General features: G+C 44.8%; 2 protein-coding genes across 2 annotated transcripts; both read left to right on the forward strand.

Annotated features, from left to right (window-relative positions):
• LOC110269595 lies at positions 8,606-9,557 on the forward strand. Its single transcript, XM_021117539.1, has one exon. The coding sequence runs from the start codon at positions 8,865-8,867 to the stop codon at positions 9,291-9,293; it is 429 nt and encodes a 142-aa protein (XP_020973198.1). The 5' UTR covers positions 8,606-8,864; the 3' UTR covers positions 9,294-9,557.
• LOC110269407 lies at positions 9,332-10,105 on the forward strand. Its single transcript, XM_021117213.1, has one exon. The coding sequence runs from the start codon at positions 9,332-9,334 to the stop codon at positions 10,103-10,105; it is 774 nt and encodes a 257-aa protein (XP_020972872.1).

The following is a 16,111-nucleotide window of genomic DNA, read 5'->3' on the forward strand; positions in this document are numbered from 1 at the left end:
TTATTGATAGATAAATAATATATAAAGTTGATCTTTTTAAATTTTTTAAAATATATAAATTATAATTTATTGATATAAAATTATAGATTATGGTGCTATTATTTAAGCCAATTCATAAACTCAAGCCAATTCGTAAGCTTTTAGTGAATTGAGCTTAAACTTAATAAATAAGCTCGATTGTTAATGAGTTGAAACCTAAATCAAACTCAATTTTTGAGAACTGAACTAAATCTTTTTAGTTTAACTCAACTTAACTTACTTCCTACCCTAATCTTAGAATGAAAGACCTTAATTAACGTAGTGTTCTTATTAGTAGTTATATGTGGTATGAAAATAAGTGTGTTCGAGTGTCCAACTGATCCTAGAAGATGGAAATTGTTAATTAGCGTTACTATAAATTCCACTGTACCTTTATCAACAACTATGGTCTTCGGAGAGAGAAAGTTGTCACATTTTAATCGAAAATAATTTTTTATTTTATGTTATTAATATAAATTTTTGAAAAATAATTAATGATGATAAAGGATGATTTTAAAAATATTCCAAAAAATGATATTATCAATCTTGGAAGTGATAATATCACCCGTAGTTTGTGGTCTAGCAGTAAATATTTAATCCAACAAATTTTGATACAATATCGACATAAAGTGTAGCAAAGTAACAATCATGGTTGCCAATGAGTTATAACTCAAATGACATAATCTTTTCATACTCAATTAAAAAGCTGCGAGTTCGAGTCTCCTATTTTTAGTAAAAAAAAAAAGGTAACAATCATGGCTGTAAGTTGTAATGACTACGTGAACTTTATCGCTAAATATCATAAATCTCTCGTTATACTAGGTAGTGAAACCACTGGACTTACGGTCGTTGAAGAAAATAGTGTGCAAAAATATCCCTCACATTGTGGATGTCAGGGAGATCGGGGCGTCTAAAGTGTTATTAATCTTTGATATCGTGAAACATACCGACGAAACTTTTACCTTCAAATCGGATAATTTGTTGCATTTCTTCCATAGGCTCTCGAAATAGGAGGAGTCGAACCGCTGCGAGGCTCGCAGAGTATGGTTGGAGTGCTACGGCGTCCTGCTACATGTATGGTCGACGGAAACGTTTAAGGAAATAGGAGGGCAGTGGGACGACGTGATTAAGTGTGCTATACCCACGGAAGAAGGTGAATCATTTAGAACTGGAAGGCTTCAAGTTGATACAGGCGTGTTTGATGTCAATCGAGAGTGGGTGCAAATTTCAGTTGGGAATGCTGTGTTTGAAATTTTTGTGAAATGACCCGACGAAGGTGGCGGTGCAGTGGGATCCAGCGGCGGTCCTGATGGTGCTACGGTGGCTGAACATGGGAAGGATAGAATAGTAATTGAAGATGTGTTTTTGAATGATGCTAACGTTGATTATTTGAATTTCAAAAAGGATACGCATGAAACAGATTCTGTTAGTTGTACCAAGGATAATACAGAAGCAGATTCTAAGGGATTTGAGATGCCTAATGAGGGGGAGTCTGAGAGAACGGTTACGCAGGTCTGTGGTACTGGGGGAGAAGGGGATCTTACAGGGTATGCTAGACCGTATGTTATTTATCATGTGGGCCATCCATCATTGTGTTACCTTGATGTGAATTGTAACGTTAAGGGGAGTGAGTTGGGCTTGCCTTCAAGTGGCCCAACAGCCAAACACAAGACAAGTGGGCTGCGGTTCAATTGTGAGGAGCGGTTGGTGTGTGGGGCAGCTGATGGGCTAGACCAGGGTTGGGGTTTGGCTGAACGGGATCCTGGAGCTATCTCTCTTGAAGGCACGGCCGGTCGGGTGCTCCGCGGGTCACGAAGGCTCCAATGGTTTTGTTGATGGGAGCGCCGCTTTGTGCCTTGCGTGGTTGGCCAGGGGCCCTTGAGGATGTTGACGGAGACACAGGGGAGGTGAGACCCAGCGATTCAGAACCACTGGTAGCTGGGACCCGACACTGCATGGCTGATCTGGAGGGATCGAACCCGATCGTGGAGGGGACTGTCGTTGGGGAGGTTGGGGGTGACGCGGGAGCCATTGGACCAGGCGGGGGGAATTGCGGGCATGACTCCTTGTGCGAGTTCCCCAGTGAGCAGCCTAGAACGGGCAATCGGAAAGGAGAGGAAGTTGATAGCGAACCGAGCAATCGATGTGGGAAGACAGGAGGTGGCTAACGGTGAGGAAACCTTGCTGGCTGGGGAAGAGCCTGAAACAGAGATAGGGCAGCATTCAGGGGGAGATGAATACAACGTAACACAGGAACAGCAGATGCAGGAAAATGAAGCAACCTGGGCACTGGCAGTGGAATCGGGCAATGTGCTGTACGATGTCGAAGAAGATATTATGGGCATTTTGCAAGCACAAAATGAAGAAATAGCAGCGAAGAGAAAGGTGGCAAAGCAAAAAAAAAAGGCGAGAAGGAGTCGGCCAAAGAATAAGACTAAGGTGAGTAAGAATTTGTTTAAATGATTGTGAGCTGTTGGAATATTAGGAGGGGAGACGGAAAATTGGGCATGGTGAAATCATTAAAGCAAAAGTATAACTTGAACATGCTAGGATTGATTGAAACAAAAAGAGAGGTGCTTACTAAATATGATATTGTACGAATATGGGGACATAGTACTGTGGGTTGGGAGTTTGTGGAGTCTGTTGGGACGGCTGGAGGTCTGTAATTGATTTGGGATGATGTAGCATTCAAAGTACGTAATTGCTATAAAGGAGAGATGTGATTGTGCGTTGAAGGAGTTTTAACAAAGACTAACTTTCTTTGTGCTTTTTGTTTGATGTACGGGGCGCATGGGAGGGAGGAGAAGTGGGTGGTGTGGGAAGAACTGAGCTATGTTGCTGGTTTGTGCCAGGTTCCTTTCTACTTTTTGAGGACTTTAATGAAATTTTGCAAGTTGAGGATCGCAAAGGGGTGACTAGTTTGCCGGCATCATCAGAAGAGTTTAAGAGGTGGGTGCATGACATGCAGTTGATGGATTTAGCTCTTACTGATAGGAAGTACACTTGGTTCAGAGGTAGATCATGCAGTCAGATTGATAGGGTGTTGGTCAATATTGAATGGACTGAGAAGTTTCCGGATATTCGACTAATCGGTAGTCCAAGGGGATTGTCCGATCACTGCCCGTTGATTGTGGAAGGTTCTAGAGTAGGAGGGGGCCCGAGACCTTTCAGAAGCCTAGATTCCTGGTTTATGCATGAGGGCTTTCTAAGGATGGTGAAAAATGAATGGAGAGGATTGGGAGATGCTCAGTTCACATGTAAACTAAAGGCTTTAACAATACCACTGCGGCAATGGCATAAGGAGAACTTTAGTGACATGGACAAGAGACTGCAAAGGTTTGAGGAGGAGATCAAAAAGCTGGACAATCTAGTTAGTGATGGGTTCTATGATGGTACAACGGAGGCTAGAAGGAGAGCGCTGGTGAGCTTTTGTGAAAAATGGTACATTAGGAAGAAAATCCACTGGAAACAGATGTCTCGATCCCAGCATGCTGCTAACATGGATAAGAACACCAGGTACTTTCATAACATTGCCTCGACCAGAAGAAGGAATAATAGGATAGATGCTCTGATGATTCATGGACGAGTTGTACGGAATCAGGCAAGAATAAAAGGGGCAATTAGGCGGTTTTACAAGGATCTATATCGCCAGGAATACGCTCCGAGGATTGGTGTCAGGGATGGTTTGGTGAAACAGATTCATAGAGCTGAGGCGGAAGCCTTGGAAGTTTTGCCTTCGGAAGAGGAAATCAAGGAGGCAGTGTGGGACTGCGAATCTTCTAAGGCCCCTTGGAATGATGGGTACAATATGAACTTCATAAAGAAATGCTGGGAGGACATTGGTCATGAATTCATTGCAGCGGTGCTGGGGTTCTTCCAAAGTGCTAAGCTACCAACGGATGTGAATGTCACCTGGGTGACGCTAGCCCCAAAATTTGAAGGTGCAAAGGAGGTTAAGGACTTCCGGCCGATTAGTATGGTGGGGTGTGTGTATAAAGTGATATCGAAGGTGTTGGTGAGAAGGATGAGATCAGTTATGCCGGGGTTGGTAGGAGAAACTCAGACTGCGTTTGTCAAGGGTAAAAAAATTCATGATGGTGCGCTCATAGCATGTGAGACGGTTCATTGGCTGAAGACGCGAAAAAAGATAGCGGCTATTATCAAGCTGGATTTTCAAAAATCTTATGATAGAGTAAGATGGAGTTTTGTGGATATTGTGTTACATAAGATGGGCTTCGGCCAAAGGTGAAGAAGTTGGGTGAAGGAGTGTGTTAGTACGGCTACTATGTCAGTCCTGGTAAACGGGTCACCATCCAAACCGTTCAAGATGGAGATGGGACTCAGGCAAGGGGACCCCCTTTCTCTACTTCTGTTTGTAATAGTTGTCGACGTTTTGCATAGAATGTTTGGGGAAGCCGTAAGGAACAGGCGCATTGCTCCGCTCCTGGTCGGAGGAGATCATATTGAATTGTCGTACCTCCAATTTGCAGATGATACCATTCTGTTTTGCCCACCGGAGACTAAGACAATTGTAAACTATAAGAGGCTGTTGCGGTGTTTCGAGCTGATGTCTGGGGTGAGCATTAATTTTGACAAATCGAATCTGATCTCGGTAAATTGTGAGCAAGGATGGGTTGGTCATGTGTGTGGCCTACTGGGGTGCAAGCAAGCTGTCTTGCCTGTTAAATACCTCGGGATCTCTTTAGGAGCAAATCCGTGCCTGGTAAAGACTTGAAACCAATCATAAAGAAGGTGGAACAGAAGCTCAGCTTATGGAAAGCGAAGGTTCTAAATAAAGCAGGTAAGCTTGTCCTCATCAAAGCGGTACTGAATAGCCTGCCCATATATTACTTAAGTTTGTATAAGATGCCGAAGGCGGTGGCTGACAAGCTGATTGCATTACAAAGGAACTTTATGTGGTGCAAGGAGGACGGTAACTATGGCATACCTTTGGTCAAGTGGGAGCTGGTCCAGGCTCCAAAAAAGGCAGGGGGCTTGGGGGTTGGGGATGCAGTGCTTAGAAATGCAGCGCTCTTGTTTAAGTGGTGGTGGCGGTTCTCAAAGGAGGATTGCCCGTTGTAGAAGAAGATTGTTTGTTCATGTAACAAGTTGAATCCTAATGTCCGATTAGCAGATCAGACCTTACCGGTACAAGGAGGGCCCTGGAAAGACATATGTCAGTTGAATATAAAAGACCAACGGATTCAAGAGAAAATGGTTAGTGGCCTGGCGATGGAAGTTGGAAATGGTAGGAAAACCCGGTTTTGGGAAGATAACTGGGTTCAAGGTGGCCCTCTGAAAGTGAGCTTTCCAAGACTCTTCTCTATTTTAAGCCAACAAGGATCTGTCATTGGGGATTGCAGATTCTGGGATGGCCTAGTGTGGATATGAAATTTTCAATGGAGGAGGGAATTGTTCCAATGGGAGCTGAACCTTGTCCATTAGTTTCATGAGAGGTTAAGTCCTGTACAGTTGTCATCTGGGAGCGAGGACAATGTTGTGTGGAAGTTTGATAATAAATGTGTCTTTTCTACTAACTCTTTTATGCAGGTCATACAATCGGAGACGCTGTCGGACGAGATCACGAGCTATAGCTTCACAAGATCACTTTGGCGAGGTTTGGTACCTCCGAGAATTGAGCTTTTTGGATGGTTTGTGTTAGTTGGTAGAGTTAATACCAAGGAAAGGCTGACTAAATTAGGTGTTGCTATTCATAGTGATAATATTTGTGTACTGTGTAACAAGGAGATAGAATCTGTTGAGCATTTATTCCTTCTTTGTGAGTTCACATGGCAGGTGTGGTGCACTTGGTTGAGGTCTTTTGGTAGAGTATGGGCGGTTCCTGAAACCATGAAAGAACTGTTTGAGAGTTGGATCGGCCTGCACAATAGGAAACAAGAGCAGAAGACGTGGCTAACTGCGTTCTTTGCAGTGATTTAGAACATCTGGTTGGAACGTAATGCCAGAATCTTCAATAATAAAAGAGCAGGTGTTGAGATCATTCAAACCAGGACATTTTTGAGCTATAAAGAGTGGAATGGAAGTAATCCTTTTGGGTGTTGATGGCAATGCCGGAGATGCCGGAGGATTGATTTCTTTTGTATGCTACTATTTTATGGTTGTTTGTTTTTGCTCAACTTTAATGTGTTGTGCTTGCTTGGTTTCAAAAAAAAAAAATACTAGGTAGTGTAATTTAGGCTCATTTGAATAAACAGCTTAATTAAATTACTTTTAAAAAATAGCTTAAACAATAAATGACTATATTAAAAATAACTTATAAATAAGTTATTTTGTATTTGGATTTTTAGTTCTAAAAATGTTTATTTTATAGAAATGTGATAAAAAATAGTAATATTATGAGAGAAGTTTTTTTTTTTAACTTCTCTATAAGCTCCTAAATAGCTTCTTACAAAGTTACAATTTAATTTTGAAAATTGTATCAAACATTAATACTACTACGGGTGTGTTTGGCAACCACGTTAGAGAGGATAGAAGTGCGTTTAAGTTCTTTGAACGTTGTTCTTTGATGTTTGGCAACAACTTTTCTTCTCTGAACGCAGAAGTGATTTTGTATCCCAAAAGGCCGTTCACTTGAAATAAAAAATTATAGTTTCTCCGTTCACTCAACGTACATTTAGGGTTGTTGGTTTTCTCCATAATTTTTTTAATCACTTTTAATACTTGTTTTTCATATTTTAATTTTTTATTAAATTTTTTATTGTAATTTTGTTATAATATGAATTATTGATTTTATTAAAAAAGACAAAATAAATATAAGATTAATCATATATAACAATAGAGTCATAAGTAATAAAATTTTATCATTAAAAATAATACTAAATAATATAATTGTGCGAGTGGTGTGTGGACATATAAGTATAGCATATTGCAGGAAGATTATTTTATGAATATATTTGGTAATTGCTTTTTTATAGTACATTATTTTTTACAGATTTTTTTATAGCACAATAGAATATGAATGTTTTAGATCACTTTCGCGTGTGCAAATTGGTTCCGGGCTTCCGGCATAATAACCACGCATGCCATTTCTCGTGAGCTATTTTATTGTTGGTACAAAAATTAAATCACTGTACGAATAAAACTACATTTCATATTTCATACTGTATCAGTATGAACAAATTATATTATTAAATTAATTGAGATTTAAAATTATACAATTACAATAAGTGAGATTTGCTTAAGTATGTATACAATTTTTTTTTTGTATAAATCGCTATGAGTTGTAGTATTTTACCTTTTTACATATAAAGCATAAATTGGCTCAAGAATTTTGTTATGGAGTAAATGATGGTGTTTTGGTTAGAAATGGATTAAGGGAGCGTATTTACACTTTGGTGGACGTGTCAGGTGAGAGGCGCACCACGCAGGGGGCGTGTTACATTCATCATGCAGGGACGTGGAGCACACGTGGCAACGGCTGGTTGACTGAAATTGGTAGCACATGGGGGGCGTGCTGAGTCAGCACGCCGGCGAGGCCTGGTTGGTTGAACCAGACAGCACGTGGGGGGCGTGCTAAGTCACCACGTTGGGGTGTGCTGACACGTGGCGACGCCTGGTTGGTTGAAGCTGGCAGCACGTGGGGGGCGTGTTGAATGCTGACCTCTATATAAGGCAAAGCTCGATACCATTTTCATTCTGAATAAGAGTGTGCTTTGAGTGGTCTTTGAGGCTGCGTTTGTTTCTAAGAACAGAACAAGACAAGACACTGAGAACAGGATAGGACAAGACACTGATGGACAGAGACACAAAATTTTGTGTTCTTGTATTCTATTTGGTGATAAACTAGAACAAATTGTGAAAATTCAATTTATTTTCATTTTTTCATTCAAAAAATTTGAGATGAAAAATATAACAATAAAAAATATAATTATGAAAAATTAACAAGAATAATGAAAAAAATAAAAAATAAGTTGTGTCTCTTGTTAGTGTCTCCGTGTCCTTCCTGTCAAGATGGACACAAAATACACTAATTCAGTGTCTTTGGACACATTGTCTCTGTCCATGTCTCCTCTGCCAAACACGATTTTGTATCTCAGAGTTCCTGTTTTAGTGTCCTGTCTCTGTAAACAAACGCAGCCTGAGTGTTGGTAGTGTAATGGAGGGTACCGCAAATTTGGTAGTGTATCGCAACGGTGAGATAATATGGAATACTCATGAGGGAGTGAGGTTTGTGTGCCAGAATCCGTTTTCGTTTGTGGTTCCATGCACCATGATGTTAATGGAGCTTCAGAACGGTCTCTGTCAAAGCATGGAGAATGGTATGTTATTGAGAGTGAGCAAAATTCTGTACCAGAATTCTATTGTAGTTTTTGGTGGTCTAATACAGTTTGATATCATGCCGATCACTAACGAAACAAGTATGCAAAATATGTTCCAAATTCACCGGTAGACTCAGATGCGACAACCATAGATTGAGCTATATGTTGAGTTTGAAAACGTAGAGGCAGAAGGGACTCAAAATGATTTAGATATAGAGGATGATAGAGCTGCAATATACGAAGGAATGAATAGTGACAGCGAAGAAGACTTCAAAGCCACTTATGAAGCCGGCGACAAAGACGAGGATGGTGATGTGGGAGTTGAGGCAGTAGCGGAGAATGTAGTGGTTCATCCCTCGAGCAGTCAACCGATGAATGTTCCACCGTTCATGGGTGACTTGGATCTCGACGCCATGCATACACCGGAATTTCCCGAATATGCAAACATAGGTACGTGATGACTGAATAATACGTTTTTATTCATTATACTTTGGATTGATTAATGAACGATGATTTTTGCTTTCTGTAGGTGTTGCTGATCCTGAGGACGGAGAGTTCCAGATTGGAATGGAATACAATTCTAGAAAGTCGGTCGTCGCAGCAATTAGAAGTTACACTATCTCTAGAGCAGTTGACTACGATGTGTATGAGTCTGAGCCACAGACATTCTATGCAAAATGCAAGATGTATGGGTGTGGGTGCGACTGGCTTATCCAAGCCAGCTTGATACAGAAAAAAAGTTGTTGGGAGATACGCAGATACAACGGTAGGCACATGTGCACAATGGGAATGATTTCACAGGATCATTCCAAGTTGGACTCGAATATAGTTGCTGAGGCTATAAGGCCATTGGTCGAGACTGACCCGTCCATCAAGGTGAAATCTATAATAGCGAAAGTCCAGTCAAGGTTCAACTATACCATCAGTTACCAAAAGGCTTGGTTGGCAAAGCAGAAGTCCATAGCCAAAGTTTTCGGTGGTTGGGAGGATTCTTAACAAGCTTTGCATGGTGGCTCTCAGTCATGGTTTAGAAGATGCCTGGTTCAACTGTCCAAATAGAAACACGACCACTGTACAACTGGAATGAGGAGGCGCACGATGTAAAAATACTTCATCGCGTATTTTGGAGTTTCAATCCATGCATTAGGGCGTTCAGGCATTGCAATTCCCTAGTTCAGGTTGACGGCACACACCTATACAGAAAATACAAAGATACACTTCTGGTTGCTGTTGCACAAGATGAGAATCAGAACATTGTGCCTATCGCTTTTGCCTTGGTGGAAGGGGAGACAGCTGATGCGTGGCACTTCTTTCTCAGGAATCTGCGGATGCATATTGTTAGAAAGGATGGTGTGGGTATAATCTCAGACCGACATGAGTCAATCCGGGCAGCAGTAAATCGTTCCGGAGGTGACTGGCAACCTCCAAGAGCATGGTGGATATTTTGTATAAAGCACATCGACAGCAACTTCCTAAGGGCATTCAAAGTCCCTCACTTGCAAAAACTTGTTGTCAATATAGGGTATTCAAGAACGGTGGAGGAGTACAACATCAACTATAAGAGGTTGGAAGAGCGAGGCGAGGCATATGCCAGGTGGTGCAATGCCATTGGGCTCAGACATTGGGTATTGGCATTCGACGAGGGACATCGATGGGGCCATATGACGATGAACCTTGTCGAGTGCATTAACTCAGTGTTGAAGGGTGCCCGTAATCTACCTGTGGTGGCGCTGATCCGAGCAACATATTATCGGTTAAATGAACTTTTTACGCGGAAAAGTGCCACACACCTCAAGATGTCCATGTAACTCGTCGGGTATGATCAATCTTTCGTATGACCGCCACTCAAACCGCCATATATTATTGCTATATTAGAATCCTAACATTAACGTTTGGAACTAGGAATCACAAGAACAATAAATTTTTACCTCTTCCATGTAGTCTATATCATGCCTAAATCTCGCTACGGTCTTCGATAACTACACTGTGGTCCGTTCTGAATGACTCCACCTGAAATATGATACATTGAAAAAATTTACATAAGTAACCGTAAATAAAACATGCATAGTGAATATAACGCATGACTAAACTAAGAATTATTACCTCATGGCAACTGGTATCTTAGCAGGTGGAAGGGTATGTCTCGGTACGAGTGCAATACATGGCATTCGCTCCCATGCCCAAACAAACAACAGATTAAAAGGGCCATCCATCTCCTTTGTATCATATTGTGATACACGACATAGTGCTCTGTAAAGATGTGTGAGACATGTTGACCACCAACTATAAGTATGGATCCGCTCGAAATCGCGAAGCAATGGTAGATACTTCGCGTGGGCGTATGCGGTCGACTTATCCGCGAATAGGGTCGACCCTAACATATAAAAAATCTGACATCTGACGTATCTCCTAATGGACTCTTCAGTGTCCGACGGCTCCGCGTCTCTGATACGTCGAACCCAACCCAGCTTTATATAGGATTTTGAAGATTGACTGGCTACTGGTTCACTACCGAATATTGCGATGCTTTGACTCTGCAGGAAGTCGCTACTACTATCAGTCCATCGACTCACAGGCTCTCCATCAATAGGTAGGCCAAAAATATGAGTGAAATCTTCCAATGTCACTGTAACCTCACCCACCGGCAATACAAAAGTGTGAGTTTCCAGCCTCCACCTTTCAACCAGAGCAGCTAATAAGGGGTGAAATCATCTTATCACCTCAATCCTAGATACGTGGTAGAATCCCGTAGTGCGTAAGTAGTTTTCGACCATTGGTTCCACGTCTGTAGCAGATCCAGTTTACGCACCAACAAATTTCTGTTAGACTACATCAATAAAAATACGAAGTCCATGGACGAGTCCCCACAGACGGCGCCAATGTTCGGTAGGTCGGTTACCGGACGGTTCAGGTCAGGTTCAGGGATGAAGGAAGGGGCTCGTCTGATCACGGTCTTCCAGTCCGGAAGCGCGAGGTCCCGAGCACTTTGTGTGAGGGGGGGGATGTCACCTGCAAAGACACTCCAACGCTATTGTCAGAATACGTGCAGGTGGAGTAAGTGTAGTGTAGGGATATGACGTACCTCGGGGGAAGAGCCAGTCTTCCCCTTATATACATGTCAGTATTAGGCCCCTCTGGAGGGCAGGCCCAGATTCCCAAGGACGCAGTCCCATAGCTGTGAGAGAGCCGTACAGGACGCGTGTCCGGGTCGGTTGAGAGGTATGTGGTCGGGCCGGGTGGAGCTCGGGTCGGGTTGACCCGCGGGAGTCCAGGGCCGTAACAGTGCCCCCGACGCGCCAGTGATGGTCGTGAGGCGATCGGTGGTGTGTGATGTCCTTGTTCGTGTGTTGTCGCCGAGTCGGCTGGCCGTGGGAGAGGCGCGTTTCTTGTGCGCGTGTCCCTTGGTCTGCTGAGTCGTTCGTTCGCCGCTTCGTTCTTCGTGCTGAGCGTTAAATGCTCATAATGGGTTAAAACCCCGTGCGTAAATACCATTTTGTCCCTATCTCTTTTCGCGCTCCTTGTGGTGGTTTTTAAACAGTTTCTTTCTCTTTTTCTCCTACCCTTGCCATTTTCACTTTCCTCTCTCCCTGATATCCAAAATTCCCTGTTCAAGCCTTCTCGTGCCTTCTTTTTCCTCTCAAGTTCCTGCAACCAACTCAGGTAATTTCTGCTTCCTCTTCCCTTGTGTTTATGCTATATTTTACTGCTGCGTAGTTGTTGTTTGCGATTGTTGCATGCTTGGTTTACTTTAGCCGAATGGCCTTCCAATGGTGGGGTAGACGAATTAAGGGAGGGGTACCATTCCTGGGTAGGTTTTGGGTGATTTGCGTGATAGGCGTAGTTTTTGACTGTTCTTGGCCATGAGTTTGAAAAGGCGTAGTTTCTGGGTTTTTGTGGACTCCCGACCTCATAGTCTAACAGAGTGGTACCCCGATGTAGGTATGCCTCGCATTGTTTCCCGGTCTTCTGGATCTGGCGCGGCCTACGACCCGTACGCCTGGGTGACTGACGATATCAGGAGTTCGCCCAACCAAATGGATTTGGAGGAGTTGACCGAGTTCCGGCAAGCCAGCTACTTGTGTGGGGGGACTGACGAGGAGGCCAACTACGAGGCCATTGTCCCTGCCCCCCATGAGCGTATTTATGAGCTCAACTTCCACTCTCCTCGTGTCCCTGATTGGATTTGGTCATCTTCTTATGGGTGAACGGGAGGCCGCCAGGAGCTATATTCGTGAGTTGTTTGCTTATGTTTCTTTGTTGTTGTTTTTCTTTTCCCGATCTAACGACTAATGCGCCTGTTGTTTGTTGCAGTGGAAATGTTTGCCACCGTGACTGGTCTTGAGAATCTAATGAAGACCTTTTTTGAAGCAAGTGACGACGAGAATTCCGAAGAGAAGGATGCCGGTAAGTCGGAGGGTCCTTCAGGGGAGAAGGAGAATCAGGCTGTGCCTTCTCCCCAGGATGTCGACGTGTCGGGGAAACAGGCTGAAGGGGTCCAGGCTTCCCCTACTCATGAGGAAGGGCCCGCTGGAGGGCACGCGTCTCTCACCCCCCAGCCGGATAGTGACGTGGAGCTCATCCATACTCCCAAGAAGCGAAGGATGTCTTCCAGCCCGGAAGGGGCCCTTACCATAATGGAAAGGAACTTTGATGCTACCAAGTTTATTGACTCACAGTTGATACCCGGGACCGAGGAGCATTTTCACGAGACCGAGCTGTCTGGGCAGGCGAGGTGGATGTACCGCACCTTGCTTCATGGGGCCGTGATAGCTCGGAAGGCTGAATTCGAGTTATCGGGGATGGAGGCGCTCCGGAGGAAGCTTGAGTCCTCTGTTAAGGCGAACAATGACTTCAAGGCCCAAGTTGAGCTTCTCCAGGGTCAGCTGTCCGAGATGGGGGGAAAGCTTAGCGCTGCTGAGGAGAAAGCGTCATTTGTTGCGGAGAGGTTGAAGGCGTCCGATGAGACCGTGGCCCAGCTTCTTGAGCGTGAGATGACCTTGGAGGGTCAGCTGAATGCCGCTCAGGGTCGGGTTGCCGCCTTGGAGAAAGAGCGGGAGCAGGCCGTCTCAGAGGCGAAAACCGCTAAAGCCGAAGCCGCAGAGCTTAAGAAGAAGCTTAAGGTGACCAGGGAGTAAGGGAAGAACGCCATCTCGACGACCGAAGATGCCCTGAAGGCTCAGCTAAAGATCGCAGCTCCTGATTTCGACATGTCGTCAATTGGTGTTTTCAAGACTATCCAGGACGGAAAGATTGTTGACATGCCGAAGAAGTGAGGTCTTGTAACTTAGGATATTTTGTAATGCATTTGCTGAACAACTTATTGCTCGTTTTTGTTTTGACTCTTTGTAAGTTATGCTTATTTAGTCGTTTGGCCGAGTTGCCGTTTGCTATATTTGCTGTCGTTGTTTCTTTTGGGGGTGGGCTCGTGCCCGTTTTTCCCGTTTTATGTTTGTTATGGCTTGGATCGCCGTGGTCGTGTTGTCGTCGTAGTTGGCTTTGGCCGTGAGGAAGATGGCCCCGGGGTGATCAGTCCCGGTCTGCCGTTTTAGGGGCGCTCGTGTGCGGCGCACGTGGGAAAGTAGTGGACAAGTACGAAAATTTTTGGCAAGTATGAGTTAGTCGTTAGCTAAACAAATTAATCAATATGGCGAGTATTTGATAAAATAAAAAGATAGATCATCATGCGAACAAGGCGAGTATTTACAATTTGCTTGGGTTCTCAGGTCGGCGAGTCGTCTGGTCATGAGTAGAACCTTCTTAGGCTACCCGTATTCCATGTTCTGGGTATTTCCTTGCCGTCGAGTCTTTCTAGCTTGTAAGCGCCTTTGCCGAGTACTTCCCTTACCCTGTAGGGACCTTCCCAATTTACCGCCAGCTTGCCTTCCCCTGGGGTCGGGATGCCGATGTTGTTGCGTCGCAGGACGAGGTCCCTTTCCTCAAAATCTCGTTTGAGGACTTTTGCGTTGTAACGCAGGGCTATTCTTTGTTTCAGCGTCGTTTCTGATAGGTGAGCCATTTCCCTTGTTTCCTCAACCAGGTCCTTTTCGACCGCTTCGCTCATGCCCGCGAGTAGTAGTCGGGGGCTCGGTTCGTCGATTTCGACGGGTATTACCGCATCGACCCCGTATGTTAGGCGAAAGGGAGTTTCCCCCGTAGCGCTTTGCTCAGTTGTCCGGTAAGACCATAGGACGGAGGCGAGTTCGTCAGCCCATGTTCCTTTCTTATTGTCTAGGCGCTTCTTTAGACCAAGAAGGATGACCTTGTTTGCAGCTTCTACCTGCCCGTTTGTTTGGGGATGTTCTACCGAGGAGAACTTCTGCTTTATCCCTAGGCCAGAGAGGAACTCCATGAACTTCTTGTCCGTGAACTGGGTCCCGTTGTCTGAGATAACGACCTCCGGGATACCGAAACGGGTTATCACCTGCCTCCACATGAACTTCCGACAGTTGGAGGACGATATCGTAGCCAGCGGTTTAGCCTCCACCCATTTGGTGTAGTAGTCAATGGCGACAATGAGGTATTTGACTTGTCCTGGGCCGACCGGAAAAGGCCCCAGGAGGTCGATTCCCCATTGTGCGAAAGGTCGAGTAGTCGTCAGAGAGTTTAGCTCGGAGGCCGGTGCCTTGTGGAAGTTGGCGTTTTGTTGACACTTTATGCATTTTTTAACAAATTCCTTTGAGTCCTTCATCATTGTCGGCCAGTAGTATCCTGCTCAGATGAGCTTCCTTGCTAGGGCTTTGCCCCCGATGTGGTGTCCGCAACACCCCTCGTGGACTTTTCTAAGCACATAGTCTGTCTGGTCGGGGTGCAAACACTTCAATAGGGGCTGGCTGAGTCCCTTTTTGAATAGCTGTCCCTGTATGATTGCGTACCTAGCCACCTCTCTTCTTAAGGTTTTGGCTGCTTTCTCATCTTCAGGCGACTTGCCGAGTTCCAGGAAGTTGGTGATGGGGTCTAGCCATGAGGGGCTCGACTTCGTCAAGTGGAGGGCGACCGTCGGTTCCTTCACCATGCCTTGGATAAGGGACCGGTTACCCGACCCTGGCTTTGTGCTCGCCAGCTTGGACAGGAGGTCCGCCCGTGTGTTCCTTTCTCGTGGGACGTGTTGGATGATGACCTCCTGGAACTGACTCGTTATTTCTTTAACCTTTTCCAAGTATTTTTGCAGGAGGAGGTCCCGGGCTTGGTAGCTTCCGTTCACCTGTGAGGTGACAACTTGTGAGTCGCTGCATACTTCGACCTTTGTCGCTCCGACTTCCCGAGCTAGTATTAGTCTGCCCAAGAGAGCTTTGTATTCTGCTTGGTTGTTCGACACTGGAAACTCGAACTTAGTCGATTGCTCATAGATGACCCCTACAGGGCTTTCTAGGATGACCCCTGCTCCCCCGAACGTTTGGTTGGAGGCCCCGTTAACGTGGAGCCTCCACCGTGTGCCCGTTTCCTTGGGGGGCTCCCCCGTCACTTCTACCAGAAAGTCTGCCATTGCCTGGGCTTTGATTGCATGTCGGGGTTCATATTGTAGGTCGTATTGGGAAAGCTCGATGGCCCAGGTCATCATCCTACCGGCCAAGTCAGGTTTTTGCAGCACTTGGCGAATCGCCTGATCCGTCCTTACGACTATACGATGGCTCTGGAAGTATTGTCTTAACCTTCGGGAAGAGATTAGGAGTGCCAGCGCCAGTTTTTCCAGTTTGCTGTATTTCAATTCTGGTCCTTGGAGGACCCTGCTCACGAAGTAAACGGGTTGTTGGGTCTTCCCTTCTTCTCTAACGAGCACCGCGGCAAGTGCTTCCTCGGTTATTGATAAGTAGAGG

The sequence above is a fragment of the Arachis ipaensis genome, chromosome B03, assembly GCF_000816755.2.
Source record: "Arachis ipaensis cultivar K30076 chromosome B03, Araip1.1, whole genome shotgun sequence".
In the NCBI taxonomy this organism is placed as follows: domain Eukaryota; kingdom Viridiplantae; phylum Streptophyta; class Magnoliopsida; order Fabales; family Fabaceae; genus Arachis; species Arachis ipaensis.